Source organism: Lissotriton helveticus, chromosome 3_1, assembly GCF_964261635.1.
Source record: "Lissotriton helveticus chromosome 3_1, aLisHel1.1, whole genome shotgun sequence".
NCBI lineage: Eukaryota > Metazoa > Chordata > Amphibia > Caudata > Salamandridae > Lissotriton > Lissotriton helveticus.
Window position 1 is genome coordinate 1,003,054,393 of NC_136061.1, and position 11,584 is coordinate 1,003,065,976.

Below are 11,584 nucleotides of genomic sequence, written 5' to 3' on the forward strand. Positions count from 1 at the left end.
ACGCTGGACCACGAACCCATCAGTCCCGACCCTGTGCAGCCAGGCCACATGGATCACCTGCCAACACCGGCGTGTGTCAAAGAGGGCCCAACACGTGGCTGTGTGAGCTCCAAGCCCGAGGCCCGAGTGCCAGCCAGCCTCTCAGACCATCGCTTCGCCCACATTACTCCTTCCTCAATTACATACTCCACCGGCGTCCTCTACAGCCCAGTAGGTCCCAAATGTGAAACTGTGTCCTGGCTCCTGAATGGCAGTGACACCAATCCAGGCCGGAGGCCACAGCACCAGACTCCCCCGATCCGTGAGGCATAGTTCCATATGGGCATCTTGCGACATGTGGTGCCACAAACCCTGCTCAACGTCAACCACCGAGACATCCTGCCACAAACCCTGTTCAACGCCAGCCGGTGACACATGCTGCCACACACCCTGTTCTATGCCAGCCGGCGACACGTGGATGAGGGACCAGGACTACACTGCAGACCAGTAAGTCTCACATCCAGCACCTAGTCACGAATCACGAATGGCGGAGTCCACACCAGTGGTCACACGGAGAGGAGTAAGAGAAAGATGTGGCTCAATTCAGACAAAAGCCGGGTCACAGTCACGAAGGCAACCAAACACGTGGTGCCACTGAACCTGAACTACGCAGGCCGGTGGGGCCACCAACCTATGCCGGCGACACTCAGTAAATAGCCCGTGTTGATTGCTGCCTCCGGCCAACACTGCTCTCTGCCTTGGCTGCGCTCGAGTAGGTCACAGATTTGGAGCTGAACATCAATTATGCAAAGGCAGATTACATATCATTGGACTCAAGGAGAGGACTACGAGGATGACGCGTTGCATCTTAGCGGAAAAAATGGATCATTGTTACGGAGGTGATCGAACACTACCGACAACTGCCCTGGTGTCACTAACTCTGTGCATCGTGACCCAATGACACGTGGCTGTGGGCCAATGCTAAATGCTGCCTCCGGCCTACACTGCGGTCCAGTATGTCACAGAGTCTTGATTCTGCTATAGCAGAGTTCATATCAGTGTACCGGCATCATCGCTGACTGCATCCCCTCTCAACCCTGGTGTCACTAAGTCTATTCCACAAAATTCATGGACACACTCTGGTTGAACTTGGTGGCATATGAGTCTTTGGTCTAGGCAGCAGTTTTCATCCTCATTTAGCTGATACTGAATTGGTGGTGGCAACGAGGCTGTAGCATTCCACTCTTCCATTTGCTGCTTCCAGATAAAATCAAACCTTTCGCATCATGCCCTGGAGAACACCTTCCACTGTCCCCAGCAACCCTCCGCAACATACACCTCGAACATTGATGAGGCCCCGCTCAGGTCGCATGGCCAATCTGACTGCCCCGCAAGTCACCCTCCTGTGGCTGGGTGCCTGTGCCGGCCAATGTGCATCCGGGGCAAATAACTCTGTACTGGTCCGGGCAGGACCTCTTCTCCTGAGATATTGGATGGCCCCTGAAGCGTTGACCTTGGGGTCATCAACACCATTTCTATGTGGCCTTGCGCTGTACGCAGCCTCCAGGCCCAAATTCGTCCCACCAGGGCTCACCCACCAAAGTGAGTCCAGACCGGTCTGGATGTTGCAGCACCGCAGGGGGCACACGCCACCACTGCAAGGACCACCTCCAATCGCCATCTGCCAGAGTCGAAACGGTGGTCCTGACAGACTTACGGAGCTGTTCCGACCTGCCGCAGATGCCATCATTGGCCTGATACCTTGCTCAGCACTCCAGGTGCCAGTGACTCAGTGCACCGCAGGCCATTGTCTGTTGCTGATTGTGTTTTGTGCTATGGAGCGGTTGCGCATCTATGTCACCTCAAACAGTGTGGGGGCCCTGAGATGTTGATGTGGAAGATGATGCAGGTCTAACACACCCCACTGCATCTGCATCAGAATGTATCAAAGGGACATAATCCAAGACTTTTTCTTCACGAGCGCGCACATCTCAACTGTCCGATCCCCAGTGCACTGCAACTCACGGACACTTCTGTTTGCATGTTGGCTGTCCTCTGGACTTTCTTCGGCTCACTCCATGTTGCTCAGCAGTTGACTCTGTGATGCATGTGTTTTCTGTTTCCATTGCACTAGTGTCCAATGTTCAAGTGGTTGCCAGCACCAAACATTTTGTGCGGAATGACTTACACTCACCCCACACACATCCAGCACAGGAGTCACTGTACATGTGGCCCTGCCAATAAAGGGGCCGGGTGCATGTGCCCCTAGCCAGTTCAACACAATATATGCTTGTGTCCTTGTGGTCTTGTTGTATGCATGAGGGTCCTAGGTCCTACGACATTACATTGTGCTGTGTACATCGGATGCAGACATGTCATCGCAGGCAGCGGGTTGGAGCTTGGACATGTAGCTTTGCCATCACCCACTCAATTCATAAGGGGAGTGGCCAGGGCCATCATACGCAGATCCAACATGGGTGTGTGACTGCTATTTGAGTGCCCCGGGTGTGGTGATGTACTGTGAATGTGCATCTGCATGAACCTCTATGGCAGTGTGGGTCTCCTCAGTGGGGTGTGGGTGGCCCCTGAAGGGTGATAGACACCTACGTATGTGTCCTGGTTCGCATTCCATGGGTTTGGCCCCCGCCAACACTTGTTGGGTCACCTCCTTTTGGCATGCTGACACATGGCAGTGAGGTGCCATGTGTGGGTGGGTGAAGTGTCGTGAGCCAGCTGTGCTTGCGGGTGCTTCCTGCTGTGTGGTCTGTTTCAGGCTCGGTGTTCTCCTCTGAGTAGCTTGGCTGGCCGGGTCCTGGTGGGGAGTTGCGTGGTATATCCATGGGCTGTTGTAGGGCGTTGGTGTCGATGGTGTGGTGGTCCCCTCCGGCATCACAGATGTGTTGTATTCTGTTCTCTGCTGAAGGCGTTGTGTGCCCCTATGCAATGTGAAGGGAAGATGCATGTTGACTTTGTGTTGACATGTATGTTGGCGCATTGTGCTCGTTTGCATGTATTCTGTGCTCTGCTGAAGGCGTTGTGTGCCCTATGCGATGTGAAGGGAAGATGCATGTTGACTTTGTGTTGACATGTATGTTGGCGCATGTTGGTTTGCATGCAGAATGCATGGCAATGTACATTGTAACTGTTTGGGGAGTGCTGGATTCTTCTGCTGGACAGTGTAGATTTGGACTACATGACGAATGAGAGGTCGTACGCGTATATTTCCATTTCACAGTTTCCAACTCTGTCAGATGTAGTATGCATGTTTCTATGCGGAGCCAGTTGTGTCCTCTGTTCTGCAGTGTCGGCTGTATGCATTGTACCACGTTGTCATCAATGTTGGAATGCTGTTCTTGCTATGTGTGTGTGCTGCAGTGTGCCAAGGGGGTCTAGGACATGATCCTGGGTGATTGTTGGTGTGCAGTGCGCTACACCTCATTGTGCATATATGCCATTGTGCCTATCTCCCCCCCGTCCCCCCAGTCCCTGTTCGCTGCACTCCCTGTTGATGTTGTATCAGGTCCTCTTGAGCTGTGTCCGGACTCCCTACTCCTTGCACCATCCCCACACTGATGACTGTGGCCTGGGTTTCCTCCAGCTCCTCCAGTGGTGCTGGACTGCCACCTCCTGCCGCTGTTGCTGCCTTCCTGTTGGCAGAGGGTTGGTGCCTGGTTTAGGTTGTCACGTCATGCCGACGCCTCTTGGCCTCCGTCGGCTCTCCGACTGCAATCCAGGTGGTCTGCTAGTGGGTCAGTTTCTGGTAGTGTTCTGTCACCTCTGTGACGCTAGTCTTGTTTTCCTGCGGTCTGCACCCCGTCTACCTCTCCCTCTTCTTCCCCGACCCCGTTGTTCCTTACTGGTAGTCTGCGGGGGTTTTGGGGTTCGAGTTGGCCTCTGCGCTGGGTCAGGGTGCATCCATGTTGCTCCTTGCTTTGGTTTGTTTCTGGTGTGTTTTTTCTGTGGTTTTTATGGTGCATTGTCCCGCCAGGCGCATGGGATTTTCAGGCCTGTGGCTGGTTTTCGCTACTGTTTGTACCGCGGTTGGCCTCATTGCATCTTTTTATGCGTTCATGCATCGCATGTTTGAGGCGTGGCATTGATTTTCACGTGGACATTTGCCGTGTTATCTGGTGTCTATTGCAAGCTAACGCCGCGTTGTGAATTCCACGTTGACACTGGGTTATTTTCCCACGATAGGCTGCGATGTTGAAAGTTGTGTTACGCTACTCTTGCGGTAGTTATCACATATTCTTGTGAATATACCCCCTAGTGGGGTTGTATCACTCCTCCCCTGCTCTCCTGCCCTGCCCTGCCCCCTCAATCAAGCTGCTGCAGCAGGAAGACAAAATGTAATGATAATAACATCAGTTATTATCATTTTATTTTTTCCTTTCTTTTGCTGCTTCAAATCAGTGGCCCATGCTCCTCCACTTTAGTGGAGTAGCCGCCACTGTGTAAAGTATGGGCCTCCCTCAGAATTTACACATGTAAAGTAGACTTTTTTATTTTTTATTTAAATCTTCACTGATACGAGGGATTTGTTTTATGTGTGTGTAGATTACGAATTGAAATCTACTTTTGGATGGTGGTTCAAAAATATTAATCATAATACTAGCTATAATAATGCTAAGATAATAATAATTAGAAGAAGGAGACTGAAGCAATTAATCATCATTATCTCCATATTCATAATACCCTCACTTGTAATTAGACTTGTTTTTAAAGCCGTTATGAATGTTTACATCGCAGTAAAATGAAACACGAATTAACACAGCAACAAAAATAACAATGACCAATAATATGTATGATCAGGCTGTGTATTTATGATTAATTCCTGGCACTATTGCAAGTATTGCTACAGACATGTCTAATCAAAAGGGCATACTGTTAAATTTATACATGCTTTCCCTCAAAATGACTTACGTCTAGCCTTCCCCTGTGTTTGATCTTGATGTGAGTGAAGCGACTTTTGATGATGAATAATCTCTTGTTAAGTTTAGGAAACCGGATATAAGGATAAGTAAATTACAGAATTGATGGGGGTAATAAAACTTGCTGTTTCCTTCAGCAGGCAAGCCATACCAGGCGAAGCTAAATGTTGTAAAGTTATTATGACATTATAATTCAGAATTTACCTGATAAAATAAATTGAATAAACTACCTGTATTTTGCAGACAACATTTCACATGTTTTATGACTTGCAATTAATATTGGTAAGCCATCATTTATTCTGAAGCACAGAGTTACTGCCTAGCTCACTCACAGCTTGATGTATCTGATATTAAATCAGAAACAGAGACATATTTTAGGCGTTTCATAATGTCTGCTCAACATCTATCACTCTCTTTCCTACGCCTGGATCAACAGCTGGGAAATGTGTGTGTGTGTGTTTGTGTGTGTGTGTGTGTTCGTGCATTCGCGGATGTCTGTACGTGTGTGTGTGTGTGTGTTAAATAATTACAAGCAAATGTTGCAATAGAATACAGGGCTTGTAGGCTGGTGACCTGCTAGTGATCATAAAGTGAGTGACATTGAATACAACTGCTCATAGCACACATAGCACACGGGGCATAACGCTGCAGCCCTTTCGGTACAAGGAGGCCTCCACCCTTCAGTGGGTCCCCATTCTGCCTTAGGACCCTGAATACATGTGAGATATGGGGCTCTCGTAGACCCCTCAACATATTCTGCGAAGAAAGGTGCTGTTATGTTGTGTATGGCCAATGATAGAACGCCTTTTTCCAAAACAGTAGAATTGTAAGAGGCATTTTATAGGGCCAAAATTGTCTTCCTTGCTCAAACGGCCTGCACATTTAGGAGCCAAAAATTGGACAAGCGGATACTTGAGGCAGCAGATAAAACAAAAGAAGGTTTGGGTGGAATGGTCACTGAAGAACTGGGTGACTGGGTTTGCTATTTACGCAGCGATTATGGTCGAGCGGTTCCCTGCATTGGCAGCTCAATTGATAAGCTACATGTCATTGATTCATGGGGCAGCTTCAGAATTTCAGGGGACGGCCTGGTTGCAATATGATACAAAGTTCAGGCAGATGAAAGCAGTGAGGCCTGAAGTAGCATGGGACCAGCGGGAGATTAATATATGGCATGGGGAGTTTTATTCGGCGGTGCCAGTTAGCAAACCAACACATCCCTTTCGGGGAGACTGGGGAGCCGGGGACAAGAAGCAAGCATGTTGGCAATTCAACAAGAATGAATGTAATAGAGGAACAGCATGTAAATTCAAGCACATTTGCTCCTTCTGTGGGATGTTCGGGCACCCAGAGATTAAGTGTTTCAAGAAAGGGGGAAAGCCCAAGGAACACCGCCCTCCCACAGCTACCGCTCAACCAAAACCTCGCCCTGCCCAATAAAGATCAGAACTTGCCTACTCCCATACACCTGCCAGTATTAGCACATCTGCTCGCCAGATATGAGAGGGTGGCAGAAGCACAATTTTTGTATGAAGGTTTTAAAACTGTTTTTCACATCCCGTCTGCCGCAGTGCCAAGTGAAGCTCCCCCTCGCAACCAATTGTCAGTGATAAGGAACCCAGAAGCGACTTGGTAAAAAATTGAAAAGGAGATTGCGTTGGGGAGGGTGGCGGGTCCTTTCCAGACATTGCCAAGGCAGGACCTGGTCTGTTCACCATTGGGGCTGGTGCAAAAGAAGGAAGTGGGGAAATATCGTCTCATACACAACTTGTCAAGTCCATCGGGCAAGTCAGTCAATGAGGGGCTGGATCCAGATTTGTGCACTGTTCGCTACACCACTTTTGACACTGCGATTAAGAAACTGCAGAGATTGGGAGGGGGGGCACTGATGGCTAAAGCAGATATAGAGTCAGCCTTTCGCCTCCTGCCGGTGCATCCAGATGACACTAGATTGCTAGGCTTTACATTTGATGGTAATTTCTTTGTGGATTTATGTATGCCTATGGGTTGTTCCATTGCATGCGCAATATTTGAAACGTTCAGTCGTTTTTTGGAATGGACAGTGAAGGAAGCGGTGGGCACGCAAGAGATCGTGCATTACTTGGATGATTTCCTTTTTATGGGGCGAGCAGGCTCGTCAGATTGTCAAGAGGCATTGGTGGGTTTTCAGCGGATGGCGGAGGCATTGGGGGTGCCGTTGGCGGCAGGGAAGACAGAGGGACCAGCAACACAATTGACTTTCTTGGGCATCGAGATAGACACAGTGGAAGGCGTGTGCAGATTACCGCAGGACAAAATTAAGGCTTTCCAAGGGTCTCTGGACCAATGCTTAAGGGCACGCAAGGTTACACTGCATCAATTGCAGGTGTTGGTGGGTCAACTTAATTTCGCACTGCGAGTTATACCGATGGGCAGGGTCTTTTCAAGGAATATAGCCAGGGCAATGTCAGGTTTGAGGGAAAAACACCACCACACTAGGCTGACAGCGGAAGTGAAGGAGGATTTGGTCACATGGAGGGATTTCTTGGAGCACTTCAATGGTTCAGTGATATGGCAACAACCGGCACAGGACAATAGAGAATTAGAGCTTTATACAGATGCAGCGGGCAGTGTCGGGTTTGGGGCAGTGCTAGGAACAAGGTGGTGTATGCAGCATTGGCCGGAGGATTGGTTCAGGAGAGGGTTGGTCCGCAATATTACATTCCTGGAGCTATTTCCCATCATTGTGGCGCTTCAGATATGGGGTACATTGCTGGCAAATAAACGAATTGTGTTTTGGTCAGACAGTATGTCAGTGGTCCTGGCGGTGAACAACCAAAGGGCAAAATGCCCGTGGGTACTCCGTTTGTTAAAAGTGTTGGTGCGGGGGTGCCTCAGGCGTAATGTGCATTTTACTGCCAAGCATGTGCCAGGTGTGGTAAACACAGTGGCTGACTCGCTGTCTCGTTTTAAGTTGACAGAATTCAGAGCGCGATGGCCACAAGCAGACGGTCAGATGACGGCATTCCCGGAAAGCCTGTGGAAGCTTGGTGCCCCATTGCTTCAGATCTCATAGCGGCATCGGTTGCGCCCAAGACTAAGAGTAGGTATGAAAGGGCTTGGCAGGTTTACATGGCAGTCTTACAGAGCCAAGGGGGCGCAGGGGAGTTTACACCGCTGGGGGTTCTCAGGTTCATAGTTAGCCAGAGAGAGGAGGGACGGTCCTTGACTCTGGTGCGCAGACAATTGTCGGCAATTGCTGTCTTTGCGGGGATAAAAGGAGTAGCGGATCCCACTAAGGACCTTAGAGTTAGAAGGGCTATGAGAGGTTGGGAACGGCTGGCTCCAAGGGTGAAGGATACCAGGAGACCGATAGATTCCAAGAGGTTGGTGGATATTTTGGGGGTGTTACCACAGGTGTGTTGGTCGCATTATGAGATGCAATTGTTGCGACTAGCCTATTCTTTAGCGTTCTTTGGGGCATTCCGGATATCAGAGCTAGTGCCAAGCTCCAAGATGGATAAACAAGGGGGAATGTCCATGGAGGATGTGGTGGTGGCCGCGGAATTACTGCAGGTGAGAGTGCGGAGGTCAAAAACAGACCCGCTGGGGAAAGGTGTATGGGTGCAACTGAGAGCAGTTCAGGGGGCGGGTTACTGCCCGGTGATGTTGATGGGGAGGTTCCTGCAGATCAGGCCACGATGTGATGATGATAGACTGTTGGTGCACGCAGATGGTACACCTTTGACAAGATTCCAGTTCACACGAATATGTAAGCGGGCTCTGGAATTGCTGGGTGAGGACGTAGCTCATTTCACATCACATTCGTTCCGTATTGGGGCGGCCACTACAGCAGCGGAATTGGGACTCTCCTCGAGCGCAATTAAAAAGATGGGCAGGTGGAGTTCATCGTGTTTTGAGCGCTATGTGCGACCACAGCTGGTGTAGGTAGTGTCGGTATTTGCAGCAGATTGGTATTTATGCACCTCTTTCTTTTCTATTCTTTTTTGGGCCTCGCACGCAGTGGTGACAAGTCAGAGGACGCAAGTATGCTGGTGTGGAGATTCGGTCATACTCGAAGCAGGGCAATGGTTCGGAGAGTCCGGGGTGGACAAGATGCAAAGGGCCTTGGGGATTGTCCATAATTGGTTAGGGATTGAGGGGCAGCGGGCCGAGGATGTTTCTGCGCATTTGCAGACTGCGCTCAACAAAGGTTTGCCCATTCCTGACGTGCTGGTTATTCACACTGGGGCGGAAAGCATGATCCCTGGGGGCAGGAGGGGAGCCAAGGAAGCCTTGTTTTCTCTACTTACATGGATCAGGAGGGTATTGCCGGGCACTATAATTATTTGGTCGGAGGTGCTCACTCGGAGAGTATGGGGGGGTGATGTTCCATCACCCGCAATGAACACTTCGGTGAAGAAAATGAATAGGGAAGTAGAAAAACTGTTGAGGGGGTCACGGATACATGTTGTCAGACATAGCCTGCTGCAGACATTCACCTCAGATAAGTACCGGACAGTGGGGACACGCCTGTCCAAGGCAGGGTTGGAAGTGTTTGTGCAAACTATTCTGGGGGCCATTGCCTTACACCTTGGAAGAGTAACAGAGCATTAGTGTGGGGGGAGGGCAAGAGCGCCAGAGGGGCTTCTTGCCCTGTGGCGGGGTCCCGGATAAGAGAAAAGGCCGGGGACTCTTTTTGGCCGGAAAATGGATGCCCCTGAAGCAGGGGAGGCAGTTATGACGGCTCTGGGCTGGCGGGAGAGGGGGCCGTCCTGCTGGTGGTCCTGGACTCTCTGGCCCTACCCTAGTAGCTGGTGCTTGGAAAGGGGGTGGTGTTGTGTCCTGCTGGTACAACACGCCTCTAGAGATGCTGAATTGTAAATACATGTTTAACCTGTGGCGCATATGTATGGAGCGCATCATTTATGTGTGAATTTAATAAAAGGTCAATTTAATAAAAGGTCAACATGGGAGGTTTTACCCACAAGTGAAATGGTGTTTTGGAATAATAATAAAGCTACGCAGTGGACAACAGTCACTTGTAAGTGTTTTACTGGGGTCGAGTGAGCAAAGGGTGGTGAGCAAATGGCATGTGATATCCCCACTATGAGAGGCCACCCCCGCGGCTAGGGGAGGGGGGCCTTTAGTGGGATTCCGTGCCTGGCAGGAGAGTTTCGATTCTCCAGGCTACTACGGAGAGTTTCGATTCTCCAGGCTACTGTCATGGGGAGGGTCTCACAGTAATGTGAGATGCCAGGTGGGCGTCTGGGAGCCCTCCCCTCCCAAAGGTATTAAATATGCAGTGCCCCAGGGAGTAGCCCTCTTTGTCTCTCGCCTTCAGCACAGGGAGGCTAGCCGGAGCAACAGTTGCCCACCCACCCATCCCTAAGTTCAATAGTGAGTGGCGGGGTCCCGGATAAGAGAAAAGGCCGGGGGACTCTTTTTGGCCGGGAAATGGATGCCCCTGAAGCAGGGGAGGCAGTTATGGCGGCTCTGGGCTGGCGGGAGAGGGGGCCGTCCTGCTGGTGGTCCTGGACTCTCTGGCCCTACCCTAGTAGCTGGTGCTTGGAAAGGGGGTGGTGTTGTGTCCTGCTGGTACAACACGCCTCTAGAGATGCTGAATTGTAAATACATGTTTAACCTGTGGCGCATATGTATGGAGCGCATCATTTATGTGTGAATTTAATAAAAGGTCAATTTAATAAAAGGTCAACGTGGGAGGTTTTACCCACAAGTGAAATGGTGTTTTGGAATAATAATAAAGCTACGCAGTGGAGGACTGCCCCCTCTCCCGCCAGCCCAGAGCCGCCATAACTGCCTCCCCTGCTTCAGGGGCATCCATTTTCCGGCCAAAAAGAGTCCCCCCGGCCTTTTCTCTTATCCGGGACCCCGCCACTCACTATTGAACTTAGGGATGGGTGGGTGGGCAACTGTTGCTCCGGCTAGCCTCCCTGTGCTGAAGGCGAGAAACAAAGAGGGCTACTCCCTGGGGCACTGCATATTTAATACCTTGGGGAGGGGAGGGCTCCCAGACGCCCACCTGGCATCTCACATTACTGTGAGACCCTCCCCATGACATTAGCCTGGAGAATCGAAACTCTCCGTAGTAGCCAGGAGAATCGAAACTCTCCTGCCAGGCACGGAATCCCACTAAAGGCCCCCCTCCCCTAGCCGCGGGGGTGGCCTCTCATAGTGGGGATATCTCGTGCCATTTGCTCACCACCCTTTGCTCACCCGACCCCAGTAAAACACTTACAAGTGACTGTTGTCCACTGCGTAGCTTTATTATTATTCCAAAACACGGGGAGTTTTATTCGGCGGTGCCAGTTAGCAAACCAACACATCCCTTTCGGGGAGACAGGGGAGCCGGGGACAAGAAGCAAGCATGTTGGCAATTCAACAAGAATGAATGTAATAGAGGAACAGCATGTAAGTTCAAGCACATTTGCTCCTTCTGTGGGATGTTCGGGCACCCAGAGATGAAGTGTTTCAAGAAAGGGGGAAAGCCCAAGGAACACCGCCCTCCCACAGCTACCGCTCAACCAAAACCTCGCCCTGCCCAATAAAGATCAGAACTTGCCTACTCCCATACACCTGCCAGTATTAGCACATCTGCTCGCCAGATATGTGAGGGTGGCAGAAGCACAATTTTTGTATGAAGGTTTTAAAACTGGTTTTCACGTCCCGTCTGC

The 11,584-nt window shown here is 50.4% G+C and overlaps 1 protein-coding gene across 1 annotated transcript; it reads left to right on the top strand.

Moving 5' to 3' along the window:
* Window positions 1-7,883: 7,883 nt before the first annotated feature.
* On the top strand, window positions 7,884-8,837 carry LOC144824199 (integrase/recombinase xerD homolog). Its single transcript, XM_078683352.1, has one exon. The coding sequence runs from the start codon at window positions 7,884-7,886 to the stop codon at window positions 8,835-8,837; it is 954 nt and encodes a 317-aa protein (XP_078539478.1).
* Window positions 8,838-11,584: the final 2,747 nt, after the last annotated feature.